The 23,360-nt window shown below is 42.8% G+C and overlaps 1 protein-coding gene across 2 annotated transcripts in view; it reads right to left on the bottom strand.

Annotated features, from left to right (window-relative positions):
* Positions 1 to 23,360, bottom strand: part of EXOC4 (exocyst complex component 4) — an 871,518-nt gene that overhangs the window by 148,373 nt on the left and 699,785 nt on the right. For both annotated transcript variants that reach the window (XM_002711996.5, XM_070071324.1), the window contains exon 13: positions 14,255 to 14,410. In XM_002711996.5, the coding sequence (XP_002712042.3) occupies positions 14,255 to 14,410 (156 nt within the window). The remainder of the gene's footprint in view (positions 1 to 14,254; positions 14,411 to 23,360) is intronic.

Below are 23,360 nucleotides of genomic sequence, written 5' to 3'. Positions count from 1 at the left end.
AAGATCTGTGTATTCTGTTGTACACAAATTACATTTCCGTAAAAAATTTAAAGGGGAAAAACATGATGATGAAAATGCACTGAATTTTAAAAAATGCATGAGTACAAGAAAATGAGTGTGCATGGGTGGGGTATGGATATGGAGGACAAGCTGTTTCACACAGGAGAATGACAGCTGATGTTTCAGACAAGGTTTATCATTGGATTCTGAAACTATCAATGAAGATTGTAGAGAACAGGAAAATCATATGGCCTCAGGGTATCACCCCACATTTTATTTATTAACAACAAAAGGAAACTAAAGCAACTATAAACGGGGAAATCCGACAGTTACTACTTGAACCAAATGGTCAAGTTTGGGTTTGCTGTAGTAGTACAGCAAGACTTGTGCAAAGCAATTCAGTAGTAGCAACAAAATATCATGCATGTGGTGGTCTTGCCAGAAACGTTCAACCTGGATACAACCATCTTGTAATGATACAGGTATCCAGGAGACTGTCCTTTGGGATGCATGCTTAAGTGTTTAAAAGCCAAGGGTCATTATGTCCGTAGCTTACTTTTAGAAGATTTGGCAAAAGGCAAGTGTGTGTATACTTTTAGAATGAATAGAATAGGCATGACAGGATATTAACAGTCAGAAAATGATATATATGAATTAATGTGCATATGAGTGAATGCAACCACTATTTTAACTTTTCTATGGTTTTAAAATTTTCCTGATTTTTTAGAGAACAAAAAAGTTTAAATTGAAGGAAAAAATAAGAAGAATGAGCAATTGTGGATTTTTCAAAATCAGTATTCCCCCGTTCCTGCCCAGAATAGTTCCTAGGATAGCAATCTCCAGGGAATCAGTTTCTAGATGGGTCCTTTGACAGTGCCCTTTAAGTTTCTTCACAGTGTAGTGAGGTTCTCGAAATGAAGGTCTTACACGAGGTGTAACACATATGAGGAGGAGCTAATGTACCGAATTAAAAACTTGAACATTATTACTAAAGCGATCAGAGCCTTTGCAAACTGTACTGCTATTCTCATTCCAAATCCAGAGAGATGAGATGTAGAATGACAGTTGGTTATGTTTTGACATGTGGAATTCATGAAGGCATAAATGAGTAGCTTCTCTGTCAGTCTATCTTTCTGTCCTCATGAAAGCATTAGGGGTGGTTTACGTGTTGTGTTCTGATTTGTGAGGAAAGGAAAAAAAATATTATGTGCAACTGAGCCTCTTCTAGAAGAAAAATGGCCAGAGTGACCAAGGCTATGGCAGGAGCAAAGGTCTTAGCCTAAAGCACAAGCACCATCCTGCTAAGGCGTGCAGGCTTCCTGACAGAGACAAGGCGCCATCCCAGTGGAGCCAGGGCAGCCAGCAACACCCCGCAGTTTAAACAGCTCATCTCCAGTTACAGGCCAAGAGTCCAATCACAGGTCAATCACGTGGCTGTGGTAGTCCAAATGCATTACGGCAGTCATTATCTAAAAACTCCCTATTCCTATTTGACTCAGACCTACACAACTTATGAGAAGAAATTCCTTAGAATTTCTCCATAATTATACTCTTAAGTTGCCATTTTTTCTTCCTAGCAGCATCATTTAAATTTAACCTATATTATTAACTATATGGTTTGCACACAGAACAGTTAACTTTTTAAATTAATTTTTAAAGATTTATTTATTTATTTGAAAGGCAGATTTACAGATACAGGAGAAGATAGAGGGGGGGGGAGAGAGAGAGAGAGAGAGAGAGAGAGAGAGCACGCGTGCGCGAGCGCACTTCCATCTGCTGGTTCACTCCACAGAGGCTGCAATAGCTGGGGCTGGACCAAATCCAGGAGCCAAGAACTCCTTCAAGTCTCCCACATGGGTAGCTGGAGCTCAAGCACTTAGGTCATCTTCCACTGTTTTTTCGTGGCGCATTAGCAGGGAGCTGGATTGGAAGTGGAGCAGCCAGGACTCGAACCGGCACTCATATGGAATGCTGGCTTCACAGGTGGTGGCTTAGCTGGCAATGTCACCACACCAGCCCCAAACAACTAATTAACTGATTAATTTCCAATAGTTAATGTGAATTGAAGCTCATTTCTTAGGTAAAAAGTTAATTATTTGTACTCTGTAAGATTTCTTTTATGCTTTCCTTTATCTGACTAAGTAGTATGTGAATCCAGATAAACATTCATTCAAAAAGCACTTATTGAGCAACTATTGTGGGACTCATTCTATAACTGCCTTTCAACACTAAAAATTCTAGAGCAATGATGGTGGTGAAGCATTCTGGTCATTAATCCTATACATTTAATATTAGACTTGAATCCTGATTTGATTTAGAAACTCGCTGGATTCAAAAGCTATAGACGGGCAGCACCTGCTTTTAATATTTTCCTGGACACAGCATCTCAAAACAGTAAATCAGTAAAGAACTGGCAAAATTTTATTACAGAACAGCTTTACAACTGAAGGCTGTGTTTCTGAGGTGTTCATAAATGATGAATGCTTGCAAAAACATCCCATAAATATAAACATAATGAAGTTGGCTAAAAATAATAACATTATATTCAAAACTTGATGTATGGGCAGAACACGCTAGGCAGTTTTTCCACCAGGCGCTCCAACCTAATCTCAAGCATAAATACCTGACCCAAGTCCCAGTTTTGCTGGTCCTTAATTAGGACCCAACATGATAGCTACAATACAAATGTACAGGCACCTACAGACTCACGCACACACATCCTTTACAAAACAGCCCCTAAGTTCTAGCCTTGATGGTTGATGCTCACAGATGAGGAGACACAGGTGCTGAGGGGCTGGGGGCTCACAGGACATCAGTCCCAGGGCAGGGCAGGAACCTGCGCTCTGACTCCGAGCTTCCTCCATGATCAGAGTCGCCCTGTTTTTGGTCCCATGCAAGTAAGCACTCTGACATCTCGCTGGGTGAAGACAGCAGGAAAAGCCACGACGCCTGATCCTGGCATGAGTCGGCAGAAACCATGGGCAAGCACGGGAGCACTTCGAGGTCCGAGGGACAGACTCAGCTTGGAATAAAGCCCTCTGCGGCTGTGGGACGAGCGCTCCTTTGCCTTTAGCTAAGCTCCCCTCCCCCATCCTCCCCAGCCCCCCCCCCCCCCCCCCCCCCGCCAAGAGACCGGCCTCGAAGCTTCTCCAGAGACGTCGTCCTACAACACTGGTCACAAACCATCAGGCACCAGACTTCTCGCTGAGTGCTGGGACTCCACAGCTATGCCGTGTTTCTGTGGGTTATGTATTCAAACAGGTGTGCAATAGTTTACCACCAGGAATATCTCTTACACTTCAAACCAGACCACCTGCTTATAGGATTAAAATGACCAATAACCACTTCTTACAGGTAGCACATAATATACTGTGGCTTTTCAATGACCAAGAATGCTTTCTGGTGTACAGGTTATAATGTACACAGCATCGAACGCCTTCTTTCCAGTGTTCCAGCTTACTCCCGCTGGCATACGAGTTCCTTTTGGAGAAGTTACATTTCTTCAGAGCAGAGACAACACACACTCGCTCTCCAGCCAGGACAACTGCTTCTTCAGGGTAGCGCTCCTGGAACAGCAAGGTGGGGAACGGAGGTCTTGGAGGAGGACCCAGAAACTACTGGGGCTTGGGTGGCAAACTGGGACACTCGAGACACCAGCAGGTGCTTTGAGTAAACCTGGCAGAAAAGTGAAGGTGGCTTGGGAGAAAAGATTTTTTCCTAAGGGGTAACAATGTCAGGATGAATGTATCTTTTTGAGGATTAGTGAGCCGGTAGTAACCAGTAATAGAGTTGGCAGATGTGGGGAACATTTTAAATCAAAATCTTAAACTAAAGTAAGAATGATCCACGGCTACATCACACACACTGGTGCACACTGACCCGTCCTGCCCCCTCCTGCCCCACACGCCCCAGCCCCAGTGTTGTGCCCCAGAAACAACCACAAACAACTTCTTAAACAAGTGCTAGTTCTGAATTTCCCAGTGATTACACGCATCTCCGTGCATGCTCTGTCGAAACAACTACTTGTCGATGTATTAACTGTGGACATTTTAATTCTGACACTGGCTGGCTGGCTGGGAGAGGACAACTTGCGCACGGCCCTCCTCTGCCTCCCTACATCCTTCTCCTTCTTCTAATGTAGCTACTTTTAAAGTTAGTTTTTTCTACTGCACTCTTCCTGATACAGAGGTACTTTTAACACTGTGGGAAACGGAGCTCAAAGAGGAGTTCATTTTGGTGGAAAATTTTTTGGAAATTCATGAACATTTTTTTTTAATATTATGCAGGTCCATGAAGAGCTCCCTAGGGAATTTCCACGCGTACCTATCTCTAGCAGTAACACACACCACCTTGTAAATTATCTGCTGAGCCGGCTGCTGCCCCTAGGCCGAGCTCCTAGCTTAGGTATGGAACCGCAGGTCCAGCAAATAGGAACTGTTTCCAGGAGGAGATGTTGGTGGAGTGGAGAGTGGGCGGGTCCAGGAGGTGGAGCCAACATGAGTAGTGGGTGGGCCAAGAAGACGGAATGGGCATGTGCCAAGGACAGAGAGGCACAAGAGAGCCTGCTGGCTTGGGAACCGTAGAAGGGAAAGAAACAGAGGTGTTAGGGACGCCGGTGGTCCTTAGATGTGGCGGAGACCCCCAGGCATGAGCCGAGGATGGGGGAGCAGGCACGGGCCTCCCCAGCAGAGGCTCTGCGGAGTCTTGCTGCTTGCCCTGGGCTGAGCAATGCTCCTCTGGCCCAGCCAGCCAGGCTCCGGCTGAGGCTCCCCATCCCCCACCACGATACTGATCTAAGCTTTGCATCCTCAAGGGCTGAGAGGAAGTCAATCCGAAAGATCACTTTTTTTTTCCCCTTTTATTATGACCCTAAATGAGAGAGTGAGGAATGGAATTCAACGTTTACCTGAGTGAAAAGTACTAAATATCTCCGTGATCCGAAATCAACCGAAAGATCAAATGTAGAAAACATTATGATTTTTAAAGACACTAACAGATAAACTGTCATTCTCAAATGAGCGTTTAGGCAACATGTAGGCAGGATTTTAAGGATTTTTTTCCCCATTTACTGCCAATCTTATGCTAACAAGAGTCATATCATTTTGATATAATAATAAAGTGCCTAATTCAATCATGCACAACATTAATTGATATGTTTGTAGCTGCGTCTCCAGCTAATGGCCTGTCTTTTCTGTCTAACTCTGAGATTTCAGTCTGCTTCTCCCCCACACTTGCCTGGCACCGTCCCACACTTCTCCGTGACCTTCATTTTGTTTAACTGAGGGGGGGGGGGGTGGATGTAGCTCGGCATCCCCTCCCCTCACACTTCTTTAATATATTCCTGTTTCCTGATTTGTCTCTGCTTTTAGAATTACATTTGTAAAGTCATATTACGTGTCCAGAGAAAGGGAAATAGAAGTCTCTGTCCTAATGAGCATTTTACAATAGCTGAAGTCTTTCTTTATCTCAGCATCGCCCCTCTCACTCGCTCCTTCAAATTTATCTAAAGAGTCTTCAACAGCCGCTGTTGGCTGGAACCTTTTTTTTTTAATTTTTTTTTTTTTTTTTGACAGGCAGAGTGGACAGTGAGAGAGAGAGACAGAAAGAAAGGTCTTCCTTTTCCGTTGGTTCACCCTCCAATGGCCACTGCGGCTGGCGCATCGCGCTGATCCGAAGGCAGGAGCCAGGTGCTTCTCCTGGTCTCCCGTGGGGTGCAGGGCCCAAGCACCTGGGCCATCCTCCACTGCACTCCCGGGCCACAGCAGAGAGCTGGCCTGGAAGAGGGGCAACCGGGACAGAATCCGGCACCCCGACCAGGACTAGAACCCGGTGTGCCAGCGCCGCAGGCGGAGGATTAGCCTAGTCTGGCTGGAACGTTTTAACAGCTGCTGCCTACGTTATGTTGAGAACCTTTTAACTTGCACACGGAACTTTTCTGAAGGTGCTTTCTGCTCTCTGCTGACTATTTCTACATCTAAGTATGTTTCTAGCACAGCTAGATTTCTGCTTTGCTTCTGTAACAAAACAGAGTAACAGCAGAGCTGAGGGTCGGAACTCAGGACGGGGAGCTCTGCCGGGCAGGAGGTTCCCAGTTCCTAGGTGTGTAGTGCTCAGGGGTGCAGGGGACGCACTGCCTTCGGCTCTGAGGCATCCTCACTTTTGACTGCTCTCGTTGAAAGAGCGGCCGATCTTTCCAGCTTTCAAGTTAATTTTGCTAGCTCACCGTTGATTAGGATCTATGGCGTGCTCCAAAGGTTCCACAGAAGGAAAACCTGCTCTCTGCTTTTCTCCCAACTCTTTTTGCCATCAGGCATTTAACAGAGAATTTAACGCTCAATTAAAACTTTGGCAGGGGCCGGCACCGTGGCGCAGTAGGTTAATCCTCCTCCTGCTGTGCCAGCATCCCATACGGGTACCGGTTCTAGTCTTGGCTGCCCCTCTTCAAATCCAGCTCTTTACTGTGGCCTGGGAAAGCAGTAGAAGATGGTCCAAGTGCTTGGGCCCCTGCACCCACATGGGAGACCCAGAAGAAGCTCCTGGCTTTGGATCAGCGCAGCTCCAGCTGTTGTTGCCATCTGGGGGGTGAACCAATGGACGGAAGACCTCTTTCTGTCTCTCCCTCTCACTGTCTGAAACTCTACCTTTCAAATATATAAAGAAAATGTTTAAAAACAAAAACTTTGGCAGTGGTATGGCCAATCACCTTGATTGCCTGGGAAAATGTTTTGCTATTATTTAATTGTGTCGACAGTATAGATTCATAAAATAAGAGAAAGCAGTCGTAATGAACGTACCACTCACTTGATTCTCCAGGAAATAACTATTCTAAATAGCTCAGTAACTACAAGTAGTGACAAATGGCCTGCACTTTCTCTCCCCTGTGCAGGACTTCCACGGCCTCATCTAGAACCTGTGTGGTCTGCCTGATACAATTTTTATATTTAACCACCCCCCCTTTGTCCTTTCCCTTGGACCTCAAGTGTTTCTTTTTCCTTTGCTGTGACTGGGACAGCAAATAACTCAGAGGAAAACAAACCAAGCAGTCTTTAAAGCACCTGGTCTCAGCACATTATCCCACCCCTCTCCTCATCCCCAAGCTATAGCTGTATTTTTCTTTTTAGCAACTTGTTATTGGAAGGGAGAGAACTCACAATAACAAAACACACTGAATACCAATGAAAACAAACAGGATCTAGAGTAAAGATGCCTCTAAGATGAATGTCTGAAACATCAGCAGAAAATGACTCAAATAATATTCAAGATTATCATGACCAACAAAAAGGAAGGAACAACTGAAACATCCAAAAATACGAATTCCTGCTCCTTTCTAGGCTGGCCAATCATAGCACGGTGACTCCGGGAGCTGTGCTCTGTATGTTCAAATCCTAGCTCTGTCTTCAGAGGCCCTGTGAATGTGGGGAGAGCTACTTATTCTCTCTCTACCTCAGTAGGAAATAAGGATAACACCCGAAACCCCCAATGTGGCAGTACGGGTAGGCGCTGTGAACTCTTACTGTTGGGACTACACAGTCCACCCACCCAAGACTTAATTCTTTTTCTTTAACATTTATTTATTAACTTATTTGAAAGTCAGAACTAGAGAGAGAGAGAGAATCTTCTGTCCACTAGTTCAGTCCCCAAATGGCTGCAATGGGTGGGGCTGGGCCAGACTGAAGCCCGGAGCAAGGAATTTCTTCCAGGTCTCCTGTGTAGGTACAGGGGCCTAAGCACTTGATCCTTCCTCTATTGCTTTCCCAGGTGCAATAGCAAGGAGCTGGATTGGAAGTGGAACAACTGGGACTCGAACCAGTGCCTGTATGGGATGATGGCACTACCGCCGGCAGCTTTACCCATTATGGCACAGCGCTGGGCCCAAGACTTAATCGTTATCATTCACCTTCCTGCCTGCTGCAATGCAAGACTAAGTTGTAGGTTTTCTATATTGTTTGGCTCTTATCACTTGAAAAATCTGGTCCTGACCTGCCAATCACACCTATCCATCTAAGGACTTGCAAATTTGGCCCCAAAGAAACGATTCTTTTAAAAATTTTAAGAGAATCACTGGGACAGGCTGGGGAGGGGTGGGCAGGGGAGAGACAGACTAGTTCAACCCCCAAACGCCCACAACAGCTAGGGCTGGGCCGGGCTAAAGGCAGGAGTCAGGAACTCAATTGCCACCTCCCATGTGGATCGTAGGGACCCAAATACTTGAGCCATTACCTGCTGCTTTCCAGGATATGCATTAGCAGGAAGCTGGAGTCAGGAGCCAGAGCCAGGACCAGAAGCCGGGAGCTCCAACATGGGATGCCAGCATTTTAAGCGGCATTTTAACCACTACACCGAAGTCCATATCCCCATCCAAGAAATGATTCTTATTCTTTGAAATCCAGGGCTTCTGGGTGAAATGGGAACTGTTTTTCTTTTCTTTTTTTTTTTTTTTAATTTATTTTTGGATGGGCAGAAGGGACAGTGAGAGAGAGAGAGACAGAGAGAAAGGTCTTCCTTTTCCGTTGGTTCACCCCCTAATGGCCGCTGAGGCTGGCGCATTGCGCTGATCCGAAGGCAGGAACCAGGTGCTTCTCCTGGTCTCCCGTGGGGTGCAGGGCCCAAGCACTTGGGCCATCCTCCACTGCCCTCCCGGGCCACAGCAGAGAGCTGCCCTGGAAGAGGGGCAACTGGGACAGAATCCGGCGCCCCGACCAGGACTAGAACTCGGTGTGCTGGCACCGTAGGCGGAGGATTAGCTTAGTGAGCCGCGGCGCAGGCCAGGAACTGTTTTTCTAATACACATGACCTCCACAGCTTCCAGAGCACCCTCCCGTCTTTTTCTTTTTACTCCTCCTAATAGCTTGCCCTCTGTTAATCATATCTCCATAAAGCAGGGCTGCCTTTTATCAGCAGCTTGTCACTGATCTCAAAAGGATAAACATATACATACATGTGACAGGTGCAAAGACAATAGGCCAGAAAGCCTGCTTTCAGCTTCTCTGGGAACAAAAGGATATTTGTTATTTTTCCTCTTAAAGCCCTGGATTGGCCTATTTTTCCCCTGTATTCAGAGTTAACCCTGGAAAAATACATTTTATTTTTTAGTTAAAAAACAAGAAGAGAAAAGGGCCTCGATTGGTAATGAAGGGAACATAACCTTTATTCAGAGCAAAGGGCACTGGATTCTATATTCATCTGCACACAAACAGCCCTCTGGGTTCTAAAAACTAATTACAGGGAGAGAGTGTGACTTCTCAGTGTTTTTGGCTCATGTCTTGTTCTGTGGTACCTTAATACACCTCATCAAGGCTCACTGCCAAGCGCCACAGTGGGATATCAATAAAGAGGGAGGCCTTACTTATCTGTTTTTTTTTTTCTTTTAATTTTTAATCATTATAGAGAATGGGACAGGTTAAGAGGAAAGAACCAACCACATATAAAACAAAACAGATCTAAAACATTTTTCTTCTGGTAAAACAATGTTGTTTTTCCAACCATATCTATGTGCAGAACTTTGGCTAAATCCCTCAGGCACAGGGTTCACACAAGAAACCAGTTACTATGATGAAATTTGTGCAAAAATGGAAGATAGGCAAAACTACACGATGATGATCAAAGGCTGAATAGTGATTACTGTAAGAGCAGAACTTTTTTGGGGGCGACACCCTGAAATCTAGTGTTTGATCTCGATAGTTATAATCATTCCTAGCATTTCACTGATTTATACAGATCACACTTCATGCAAATTATAACTCAATAAAAAAAACTAAGAAATAAGAAATATTTGCATAATTTTTTTCCTTTTAGTTTAAGGTGGTGAGTGACACCATTCAGCAAGCAAATCAAGAGGGAAGACAGCCAGGACCTTAATCCTAGCTATTCTAAAACAGAAGGGGGAGGTAGCATGTGAAAGTTCATCTCTCTGGGTCAGCATTTCGTGCTCTGGAATAGGGTGAGGCACTATCCCCTGTAACTCTAAGCTGCTGGAGATAAATAATAACACAGATCGAGGCGACGTCTGCAAGCGCAACATAGAAGTAAGGAGTTACATAATAGTAAACTGAGGAACAGCTCCTACGATGTAACCTGCAATGCTGGGGAGCAGAATTACCCTCCCGAAAGTTCTTCTAACATAATTCCCAAGGTGATTAGCTGTGGCTAAACGAGGACACTCAGGGAGAAAGAGTGGGAATCTGCTTACCGAGACGTCTTAAGACTTCGGCAGCAGCACATACGACGTTGACAACATGAGAGAAGACGGCCTTGTGGCCTGTCCTCTGTTTGCTTGGGGCTCTAATCAATGGATCTTTCAATCATTCTTTACCTCTCCTGACAGAAAAAACCATGCAGCAATGCTGCACTCTGACAGCCGTGACAATGTGATCTAAATTAAAGGAAGTGTGCAGAACAGGAATAGGAAATAAAAATGCAAGTTTATAATTTATCTCGGATGCTGGGGAAAATAAATTCAACACAATAAAGGCTACAGAGGAAAACATTTCTGTGACTTCAATATGAGCAGAGATTTCTTTAACAGGATACAAAATGTCTTATCTTCAAAACAATAGTCATTTGGGGCTTACTAAGTCTGTTTGGTAAAATGTATTATCAGGAGAGCAAAAGGCAATGTGTAGAGTGGGAGATCTGTCCTCTAACCATCTTTCTATCAAATGATCAACTTATTGTCTATGTATTTATGATCTGATCTACCATCTGTAGATCAGTTGATCAATCTGCTATCTAAAACCTACTGATGATCTATCTATCACAAAGGAGTTACATGTAGGTATATGAAGAATTCCTCTTAAGCAATAGACAACGTACAAACTAATGAAGGTTGGAAAACAGATTTAAACAACTAGGATACAAAAGAGGCCCAGTCCTAGCTATTGCAAATGGAAAATTTCCTTCTTTCCGTCACTCTGCCTTTCAAATGATAAGAATAAAATAATTTTTAAAATAAATCTTTTATTTCTTATTCTTAACAGATCTGACAGGAAATTGTTCATTAAATATTATAAAAGAAACACTAGGTTTAGGGGCTGGCATTGTGACACAGCAGGTTAAGCCACCGCCTGCAATGCCAGCGTTCCATGTGGGTGCCAGTTCCAAGTCCTGGCTGTTCCACGTCCAGTCCAGCTCCCTGCTAATGCACCGGGGAACGCAATGGAAGATGTCACAAGTACTTGTGCCCCTGCCACCCGCATGGGATACCCAGAAGAAGCTCCTGGCTGCTAGATTCAGCCTGGCCGAGCCTTAGCCGTTGCAACCATTTGGGAAATATCCAGCAGGTGGAAGATGAATTTCTCTCTCTCTCTGTAATTCTGCCTCTCAGATAAATAAATCTTTATAGAAAGCAATATTAGATTTAGTGATTAAGCTTATAGCTAAGTAAACTGAATATAGCAATGCTACAAGGGATGGAAGGGAGCAATTAGAGATACTTTGTTCTGAGGTACTTGCATCACCAATACTGTGCTGTAGTATTATTTGAAAGTGGGGTTGGATTTGTTGTAAATGCACACTGAAAAGGCAGGGAGTAAAACCAGAAGTATAATGTAAAGGCTAAGAGAGGAGAGAAAAATCGAATCATACAAAAGATTAATGAAAGAAAGCAGAAAAACACTCTCCATAGAAGGAAAAAAATTACAGTGGACTTCATTAAAATTAGAAATTTCAGTTATGCAAAAGAGACTGAAAAAAATGAAGACAGGCCACAAACTGGGACAAAAATATTTTAAAAATATGTCAGATAAAAGAGTGATATCTAAAATATACAAAGCACTCTGAATATTCCACAAAAGAAAACACAACAATTAAAAAGTGGGCAAGGGGCCGGTGCTGTGGCACAGTGGGTTAACGCCCCGGCCTGAAGTGCCGGCATCCCATACGGGTGCTGGTTTGAGACTCAGCTGCTCAACTTCCAATCCAGCTCTCTGCTGTGGCCTGGGAAAGCAGTGGAGGATGGCCCAAGTGCTTGGGCCCCTGAACCCATGTGGGAGACGCGGAAGAGGCTCCAGGTTCCTGGCTTCAGATCAGCACAGCTCCAGCCAACTGGGGAGTGAACCAGTGGATGGAAGACCTCTCTCTCCTCTCTCTCCCTCTCTGCATAACTCTGACTTTCAAATAAAATAAATAAATCTTTAACAACAACAAAAAAGAGGAGTTACAAAAAAAAAAGGGGGGGGGGGAAAGATCTGAATAGATACCCTAGCAAAGACAGATAGATTGCAAACAAGCATGTGAAAAGAGGCTCCACACCATGCCATTAAGAACTGCAAACTAAAATGATGACTTACTACAATACATCTATTAGAATAACCCAAATCTAAACAGTGACAGCACCAGAGGCTGGTGAAGATATGGAGCAATGGGCGCTCCTTTTCACTACTGATGGGAATGCAAAATGACGCAGCCAGTGTGGAAGACGGCACTTGGCAGTTTTTTGTGACATCAAACCTGCTCCTGCTGTAGGACCCAGTCATCACGTTCATTCCTTGGTGTTCACCCAAATGTGTTGAAAACTGACATTCACGAAAACCTGCACGTGAATACTCCGGCAGCTCTATTCATAATTGTCGACACTTGGAAGCACCAAGATATCCTTCAATAGGTGAAGGAATAAACAAGGTGCAGTGGGATTTGATTCGGAGATAAAAAGAAACGAGCCACAATGCCACGAAAAGAGGGAAAACGAGTCACACATTGACAAGTCAAAGAAGTCACTCTGAAAAGGCAACATTCAACATACTCCCAACCACGTGACATTCTAGAAAAGGCAAAACTATGGAAATAGAAAAAAATATCATCAGTTGTTACTAGTGCGAAAAGAAAAAGAAAAGGGGTGATCAGGACAAGCCGGGGGGCTGTCAGCACAGAGCAGCTGTTACTCTGCACAGCACCACAGTGGTGGATATATGCTGTGGACATTTCACACAGGATGCACAAAGAATGGACCCTCACGGGGGGATCCATACTATCTCATCCACTGCAATGAACGCACCACACTAATGAGCAAGCTATTCAACTAGGAAATGGCTGGGGGGAGGTGGCTAAGGGGACGCATGGGAACTCTCTCTACTTCCTGCTCTATTTTCCTATAAACTTAACACCGTTCCCACTAGAATGAAGTCTGTTAATTAAAAAAAGAAGCTATATATGTATGTGTGTGTATATATATACACATATGTATATACAAATTATATATATATATTTATATATATAGAGAGAGCGAGCATACACAGTATTCTCATGTTAATGAAACTGACTGGTTTCTCTGAGAGAATGAGAATAACAGGAAGAGTTTAGGTTTAATTATATGTGAACTTTTTTAAGTATCATGATTTTGAGAAAGTTTCAAATGACACAACAGATTTTTACAATAAAATGTTGATAAAAATACAGCACCATAAAGAATGAACACAGTTAATTTTAATAGTAAAGATTTATCTACCCTAACAGTCCATATTCTGTCAAATGTCCTCCATTGCTATGACAAATTACAAGTGAAATACTGGCTGGTTCTTCTTTCTTTCTCTTTCGGTCTTTGCTTCTTTACAGTTCTTCCATTTCATTTTTTAGCATTTATTCATTTATTTGGGTAGGTAAGAGATATTAAGAATAAATGTAGCTTTAAGATGACCAAACCTCACTACCACTGTGTTTCTACCTTTTGTAGTTGTAAAGTAACAGGGGAAAATGTTTCACTGTGGCAAGCCAGTCATCTAGAAACCAATAGCTTCATCAAATTAGGCCACATTTTCATGGCTAAATAACAAAGTTAAATTGCACCAGGTAAATGCTGGGTGCTAAAAGTTCAAAGAGAGGCCTTGTTTATGGCCAAAGAAATCAATACGTCTACAAGCATGGGCAGCAAATGATGTGCTCCAGAAAGCCCACCTAGCAGGTCTATGAACTGAACACATAAAAACAAAGGTAATGTCCTCTGGTAGACTGGAACCTTGCTGTCGCATTTGTAGGGTTCAGCCCCTAACTGGGCCAATACAACTTATCTGAATAGATGGACGAACCTCATTTTCCACCAAGAGGGGAGAATGACCGGTGCGTTAAACGATGTTTTGCTGTGATTTGGCAACACTCCCCATGGGCTCAAAGGCAACGTGCATGGGAAATGAGGCGAAGCAGGATGAAAACAGATTTTACCAAGTTCAAAGCACTTCTGCCAGATGTGGAGAACTGGCCAAAGTGTCCTCTCCAAGAGGATTTAGCTGAGTGGGGATTGCCGCTGAGAGAGCAGACCTCCTACCTTACGAAATCTTCCTCCTCTTCTCTCTTCGGCCGCAGCTGTTTGGGCTGGGCCATGTTAATCCAGTTGGGTAGCGATTTCAAGAGTCTGCTGATGTCATCATCCTTTGCCCAAGACGCACTGATGACAAGCTTCTCTTCGGACTGGACAATGCTCCTAAACACAGCCAACAGAAGAGACTCCTTAGCACAACATTAGCTTCTATTTTTTATGAAAAATGAGTATCACACGAATCTCTCTTATTAACACAATCCATTATCTGAATTGAAAACACTGATATCCATTCAGAGGTCACATTACTGGAAAACATCACCTCTAAATTTCATTCTTAGTTTCTTTATTAGTGAGTAATCGTGACAACTGATAATATCAATTATTGCCCCATATCATAGTTAATCCCTTAGCATAAACAAAAGTGAATGGTAAATTTTAGGGCATATCTCAAGAAAATGTTAAATAAATAAAAAGTGGGGTGACCATGTAAAAGAACACTGTTAGAGGAGGGAGTCAGGTACAACAGTTAGGATGCTGCTTGGCAAAAGATACAGGGAAGTGAAGAGGCAACTGCCAGAGTGGCAGAAAATATTTGCAAACTACACAACTGATAAAGGATTAATAACCAGAATCTATACAGAGGTCAAGAAACTCCACAGTAACAAAACAAACAACCCAGATAAGAGATGGGCCAAGGACCTTAACAGACATTTTTCAAAAGAGGAAATCCAAACGGCCAACAGGCACATGAAAAAATGCTCAGGATCTCTAGCCATCAGGGAAATGCAAATCAAAACCACAGTGTTTTACTTCACCCCAGGTAGAGTGGCCCTCATACAGAAATCCACCAACAACAAATGCTGGATAGGATGTGGGGAAAAGGGCACCCTAACCCACTGTTGGTGGGAATGCAAACTGGTAAAGCCACTGTGGAAAACAATATGGAGAGACTTCAAAAATCTGAATACAGACCGACCATATGACCCAGGCATCCCACTCCTGGGAATTTACCCAAGGGAAATGAACTCAGTAAACAAAAGAACTATCTGCACCTCCATGTTTACTGCAGTTCAATTCACAATAGTTAAGACATGGAAGCAATCTAAATGCCTATCAACCAAAGACTGGATAAAGAAATTGTGGGATATGTACACTATGGAATACTACACAGCAGTAAAAAAGGATGAAATCTGATCCTTTGCAACAAAATGAAGCAAGCTGGAAAACCTCATACTTAGTGAAATAACCCAGTCCCAAAGAGACAAATACCATATATTCTCCCTGATTTGGGAGAATAGCATTCCTAAAATGAAAGCTATAGAAGCAAAATTGTCACTTATAGAATCAGTGTCTTCAATAGTTCTTGACCTGACTGTTGAGGAACAGTTCATCATTGTTACTATTAACTGTGTATATCCTCTTTGTTTTGTTTTGTTTGTTTTTTTCTATTTCCTTTCTTTCTCTCTCTTTTCTCTTCTTCATACTATATGCTGAACTCTCTATGTAACATAGAGTTAATCATATGAATTTTAAGGCAATTGGAAAAAGATCCCAGTAAAAAATAAGAGGGGGAACAAGAGATAGAGGAGGCAGTCTATAACTGTAAAACAGTCTAGTTCTGCACACAGTCATACAGACTTATCCTCAGGGTACAGCCTAAGAACTTGTCATGGGGCTCCAAACCCATAAAAATCAGTGATATAAATGCCGTCTTCACTGTTAAAATGATCATATTAAACATTAAAGGCAACATATAGATTGGTCTAAGTTTAAAAGTGATCATATATTTAGTTAAAAAGCCCATGAGAGTTTCTCAGGCATGGAAAGCCAAGACACTGTGGCAAAAAATGGCCTAAATGAAAGATCTCTGTGAGTGAGATCCCAGCGGAAAGAACGGGCCATCAAAGAAGGAGGTATCTTTCTCTGAAGGGAGGAGAGAACTTCCACTTTGACTATGGCCTTGTCTAAATAATGTTGAAGTTTGTGGACTCAAGAGGCTCAAGAGCTCATGACAAGAGCCTCGGGTGATTACTGACATCATAAATAAGAGTGTCAATTGTTAAATCAACAACAGGAGTCACTGTGCACTTGCTCCCCATGTAGGATCTCTGTCCTTAATATGTTGTACTATGAGAATTAATGGTAAAACTAGTACTCAAACAGTACTTTATACTTTGTGTGTCTGTGTGGGTGCAAACTGTTGAAATCTTCGTATAGAGTTGATCTTCTGTATATAAAGATAATTAAAAATGAATCTTAATGAAGAATGGGATAGGAGAGAAAGTGGGAGATTGGATGGTTTGTGGGTGGGAGGGTGGTTATGGGGGAAAAACTGTTACAATCCAAAAGTTGTGCTTTTGAAATTTATGTTTATTAAATAAAAGTTTTCTAAAAAAGGTGATCATATAAATAACATCAAGTACCCAGTAAAAATCATAGAATTTAAAAGGAAGAAAAGTCCAACATGGGAAGCAGTCCACTCAGCAGACTCCTAGAATGACGTTCACTGTAAATAACACTCTGATCTCAGAATCAGCCCTTAAGGCTTCCTGGTTGGGCTGAAAGGCCTGTGAGAGCATTTCAGGCATGGAAAGACAAGACTGTGACAGGATCTCTGTGAGACCTCAGTGGAAAGAAAAGGTCATCAAAGAAGGATATACTCTTGGCTGAAGGGAGGCGAGAACATCCACTTTGCTTATGGCTGTGTCCAATACCGATGGAGTCTGTGGTCACAAAAGGCTTCCATAGCCTTGGCAGCCCATGGCAAGAGCCTTGGATGATCACTGATGTCATAAATAAGAGTGGTAATTATTAAAGGAACAACAGAAGTCACTGTGCACTTGCTCCCCATGTAGGGCTTCTGTCCCTAATGAATTGTAATATGAGAATCGACTGCAAATTTTCTCCCCAAATTGTACTCTGTATGTTGTGTTATGTGTGTGTGGTGGGGTGCAAATTGTTGAAGTCCATGCTTAGCATGAAGTTGGTCTCTGTATATAAATATAAAGTCATACTAAAAATGAACCATAATGAAGATGGAGATGGGAGAGGGAGGTGGGATGGGACCTGGTGGTGGGTATGGGGGAAAGAACCTCTCTCTTTCTTTCTGCCTCTCCTTCTCTCTCTGTGTAACTCTGACTTTCAAATAAGTAAATCTTTAAAACAAAAGGAAAGAAAGGGAGGAAACCCTCCCAAATTTTTTCTATGAAGCCAGCATCACCTTAATTCCTAGACTTGAAAAAGATGTAATGAAGAAAGAGAACTACAGACCAATTTTCCTGATAAACATAGGTACAAAAATCCTCAATAAATGTCTAGCCAATCAAATCCAACAACACATCAGAAAGATCTTCACACAGACTAAGTGGGATTTCTTCCTGGTATGCAGGGATACCTCAACATTCCCAAATCAAGCAAGGTGATTCACCACATTAACAAACTGAAGAACAAAAACCATATGATTATCTCAATAGATGCAGAGAAAGCATTTGATAAAATACAACATCCTTTCATGAGTAAAACTCTAAGCAAATTGGGTATAGAAGGAACCTTCTTCAACACAATCAAGGCAATTTATGACAAATGCACAGCCAGCATTTTATTGAATGGAGAAAAGTTGGAAGCATTCCCACTGAGATCTGGAACCAGACAAGGATGCCTTCTCTCACCACTGCTATTCAATATAGTATTGGAAGTTTTAGCCAGAGCCATTAGGCAAAAAAATAAATCAAAGGCTTACAAATTGGAAAGGAGAATATCAAATTATCCCTATTTGCAGAAGACATGATTCTATATATAGGGGATCCAAAAGACTCTACCAAGAGACTATTGGAACTCATAGTAGAATTTAGTAATGTAGCAAGATATCATATTAATGCACAAAAATCAACAGCTTTTGTATACACAGACAAAACCATGGCAGAGAATGAACTTCTGAGATCAATCCCATTCACAATAGCTACCAAAAAAAAATTCAAATACTTTGCAATAAATTTAACCAAGGGTGTCAAAGATCTCTACAATGAGAATACAAAACATTAAACAAAGAATCAACATCATCAAAATGTCCATTCTTCCAAAACTACTTTACAGATTCAATGTGATACCAATAAAAATACAAAAGGCATTCTTCTCAAATATAGAAAAAATGATGCTGAAATTCATATGGAAACAAAGAAGGCCTCAAACAGCTAAAGAAATATTATACAACAAAAACAAAGCTGAAGGCATCACAATACCAGATTTCAAGACATACTACAGGGCAGTTATAATCAAACCAGCCTGGTTCTGGTACAAAAACAGTTGGATAGACCACTGGAACAGAAAAGAAATGCCAGAAATCAATCCAAGCATCTACAACCAAATTATATTTGACAAAGGAGCTAAAACCAATCCCTGGAGCAAGAACAGTCTCTTCAACAAATGGTGCTGGGAAAACTGGATCTCCACATGCTGACGTATGAAGCAAGACACCTATCTTACACCTTACACAAAAATCCACTCAATATGGATAAAGACATAAATTTATGACCTGATACCATCAAATTATTAGCAAACGTGGGGAAATCCTGCAAGACATTGGCACATGCAAAGAGTTCTTGGAAAAGACCCCAGAGGCAGTCAAAGCCAAAATTAACAACTGGGATTACATCAAATTGAGAAGTTTCTACACTGCAAAAGAAACACTCAGGAAAGTGAAGAGGCAACTGGCAGAATGGGAAAATTATTTGCAAACTATGCAACTGGTGAAGGATTAATAACCAGAATATATAAAGAGGTCAAGAAACTCCACAACAAAACAAACAACCCACTTAAGAGATGGGCTAAGGACTTTAATAGACATTTTTCAAAAGAGGAAATCCAACTGGCCAATGGACACATGAAAAAATGCTCAGGATCACTAGCCATCAAGGAAATGCAAATCAAAACCACAATGAGGTTTCACTTCACCTCAGAATGGTTTTCATACAGAAATCAACAAACATCAAATGCTGGAGAGGATGTGGGGGAAAAGGTATTCTAATCCACTGTTGGTGGGAATTCAAATTGGTAAAGCCACTGTGGAAGACAGTAAGGAGACCCCTCAGAAATCTGAATATAGACCTGCCACACGACCCAGCCAACCCACTCCTGGGAATTTACCCAAGAGAAAAGAAATCAGTAAACAAAAGAGTTATGCACCCCATATTTATGTCAGCCCAATTTACAACAGTTAAGAGTGGAATCAACCTAAATGCCCATCAACCAAAGACTTGATAAAGAAATTTACTACACAGCAGTAAAAAAAATGAAATCCGGTCGTTTAAAACAAAATGGATGAATCTGGAAAACATCATACTTAGTGAAATAATCCAGTCCCAAAGGGACAAATACCATATGTTCTCTCTGATCTGTGATAACTAATAGAGCACCTAAAAGGAAATCTGTAGAAGTGAAATTGACACTTCGAGAACTAATGACTTGAACAACCCATGTCTCGACTGTTGAGGAACAGTTTTTTTTTTCATACTATTTGCTGAACTCTGGGATTAATCATATTGTATAAAGTCAGTTGAAAGTAGATCTCAGTAAAAAATAAGAGTTGTGGGGGCTGGTGCTGTGGTTTAGCAGATAAAGCCACTGCCTGCAGTGCCGGCATCCCATATGTGTGCCGGTTCGATATTTGGCTGCTCCACTTCCAAATCAGCTCTCTGCTATGGCCTGGGAAAATAGTAGAAGATGGCCCAAGTCCTTGGGCCCCTGCACCTGCCTGGGAGACCTGGAAGCAGCTTCTGGCTCCTGGCTTTGGATTGGCGCAGCTCCAGCCATTGTGGCCATTTGGGGAGTGAACCAGCAGATGGAAGACTTCTCTCTCTGCCTCTCCTTCTCTCTCTGTGTATCTCTAACGTTCAAATAATCTTTTAAAAAAATAAGAGTGGGAATGAGAGGGAGGAAGAAATTTGTAACTATAAAGCTGTATAGTTTGGCATACATTCCTACGGACTTACTTTTATTTATTTATTTATTTTTGATGCGCAGAGTTGACAGTGAGAAAGACAGACAGAGAGAAAGGTCTTCCTTTACCATTGGTTCACCCTCCAATGTCCGCTGAGGCCAGTGCACTGTGACCAGTGCACTGCACTGATCTGAAGCCAGGAGCCAGGTACTTCTCCTGGTCTCCCATGCGGGTGCAGGGCCCAAGCACTTGGGCCATCCTCCACTGCATTCCCGGGCCACAGCAGAGAGCTGGACTGGAAGATGGGCAACTGGGACAGAATCCGGTGCCCTGACCAAGACTAGAACCTGGTGTGCTGGCACCACAGGTGGAGGATTAGCCTATTGAACCGCAGCGCCGGCCCAGATGTACTTTTAAGGGTACAGTTTGAAAACGTGCTATAAGACCCCAAATCCCATTAATCTGGGTGATAAAAATGCCATTTTAAGTGTTAAAGTGATCATACAGATAGGATTAAGTGTCTGGTAATAATAATAGGTAGAATTAAAAAGGAGAGAATGTTCCAACATGGGAAGCAATCCACACAGCAGACTGATAGTATGACATTTGCTGTAAGTAGCACTCTGACCTCAGAATCAGCCCTTATGGCATTCTGGTCTGGCTGCAAACCACGAGAGCACTTCAGGCACGGAAAGCCTGAAAGTACTATAGGGACCAACATGCCCTGGTGCTCTTAAACTAAGCTGGAATCAACCACAGAACCACCAGTGATTCCTAGAAATCTAACTCATTGTAAGTAAAACTGTCCAACAGTAACTGCAGTTAGATACACAAAAAATCAGCCTACAGAACTTTCTACCCTCCAACCTGGAAGGACTCTCTGGTTACTTTTGGCTTTCATTACCGCCTTGTACCTTCTGTGCAGTATTAACAGGTTAACCCAACAGCCCAGCTTCTACGACCTTAACCTTGCATGGTTCGGTGCAATCCTGTAGAACGGTACCACCTCAGATTCATCACATCCCACTGCACGTGGACTTCAAGGCTCTATGCCGGTTTTTTTTTTTTTTTTTGGTAACATGTCTCTGATGAAGTCCCTCTCCCCATTTCCTTTAGTGGCTATTTTTAAAAACTATTTGCTGTGTGCCTGTTCATTGTTTATCCTCCCCAGCGTCCGTCTCTGACAGGGAAAGGAAGGGACCTGATCACATCCCTTCGACGTTCTGCCTCCCACCTTCAGCAGATGTCTGTCCAAGTGTATTTTATCCTCATTCGTTCCTAGTAGCTGTCCACGTAGGCTCCCCCATTCATCCTCATTTTCCCCTGTGTTTTTGTCTCTCTCTGGAATATATTCCCCTACTCCATTACTTTTTTTCTAAATGAACACATGTGATTCTCTGAAGTCTAGCAACCCTCTCTAACAAGCTCCTTTCTCTCCTTCAAAGACACTCAGCACATGCATGGCCTACATACATACATGACTTGGTTTTCTCACCTCTCATTCACTTGGACCATTCATGACACTTTCTCTCCAAGGTCTAAATCTATGAATTAACCTGTCTACTGATTTTTTTAAAAGTTTTCAATTATTCTATCTTCGATTTCTCAGCTTTCTATTTGCTTCTTTTACAAGCCTAATGGCCTTCTTATCTCCAGAATGTCCTGTTCTTAGATGATGGATTCTGTTCCTTCGTTTCTCTCTGAACATTTCATAAAATGATGATTTGCTAAAGATTTATATACATATTTAGAAGAGTCACAGAGAAAGGGTGGGAGAGGGAGAAAAAGAAAGAGAGGGAGAGGGAGAGGGAGGGAGAGGGAGGGAGGGAGGGAGGGAAAGGGAGGGGGAGGGGGAGGGGGAGGGGGAGGGGGAGAGAGAGAGAGAGAGAGAGAGAGAGAGAGAGAGAGAAAGGGAGACTGTCCATCTGCTGGGTCACTCCCCATATAACCATATGACTTGGCCAAGGATGGGCTCACTGAGGCCTGAAGCCAGGAGCCAAGAGCTTCATCCAGAACTCACACCTGGGTGAAGCCTGCTGCTGCTTTCCCAGGCCATTAGCAAGCAGCTGGATTGCAACTGGCGCCAATTTGGGATGCCAACATTGCAGATGGTGGTTTTACCTGCTATGCCACAACACTGGCCCCATCAATGATTTTAAAGTTCCTTTTATATGGTTTTACATCCTTGGGTAGTTTTTTGGATAAGGAGTGTAATGTTTGCTGTATTTCCCCTCTTTCCTAATGCCGGTAGGTTTCCTTGTATGGTCTGCTATTTTGTGAGACTTGTCCTCTGCCCTGAGTTTTGGATAGGTCACTGTTAAGTAGCTTCCATTTGTCTCTTCTGGATCCTATAGGTTCCACTGGTCCCAAATAAGCATTATTTCTTTTTAGCCTAAAAACTCTTCTTTCTACCCGGGTAATACAAACTGAGGTTCTCACTTACATGCATCAAATGTGTGCAATTCTGATTACTTCTTTTAAAGGGAGACTTTTCTACTACAGATTGGCAGCTCATTCTTAAGGTCAAAGTTTTCCACTCATGGATAGCATGGTTCCTCACCTATCTTCCATGCAGGTAAAACTCCCTTCTTGTCCTGTAGGTGTTAAAATGCCAGCCCCTACCTGTGGTCCCCATAGCCTTGTAGGCAGCTTAACTCCAACATTTGCTTGCTTCTATTACTTTTATATTTATTATTGTTATTTTATTTATTTGAAAGGCAGAGAGAGGGAGAGAGAGAAAGATGGAGAGGGAGGGGACGGTGCTGTGGCACAGAGGGTTAAGAGGCCACTGACTAACGCCAGCATCAGAATATGAGCACCAATTCAAGTCCAGGTGGAAGATCTCTCTCTCTTGAACTCTGCCTATAAATACATAAAGAAATCTTTTGAGAGAGAGAGGGAGCTCTCATCCACTATGTCACTCCCCAACTGCCAACAAAGGCCAGAATTAAGTGGGGCTGAAGCCAGGAACTGGGAACTCAATCAGGCCTCCCATGCAGGCGGCAGAGAGCCAACCACTTGAGCCATTCATTCCTGCTTCCTGGGGTCTATGTTAGTAGGGAGCTAAGTTAGGAGCTGGAGGTGGGACTGGACCCCAAGGGCCTGAAGTGGAAGGTGGGGAATAGTAACCGCTCGGCTAAATGCCTGCTCTTCCATTGCTTTTGATTCTTCTTTATG

This window comes from Oryctolagus cuniculus, chromosome 3 (genome assembly GCF_964237555.1).
Source record: "Oryctolagus cuniculus chromosome 3, mOryCun1.1, whole genome shotgun sequence".
Lineage (NCBI taxonomy): Eukaryota > Metazoa > Chordata > Mammalia > Lagomorpha > Leporidae > Oryctolagus > Oryctolagus cuniculus.
The sequence above is the reverse complement of the archived record's forward strand: the minus strand, read 5'-3'. Positions and strand labels throughout refer to the sequence as shown.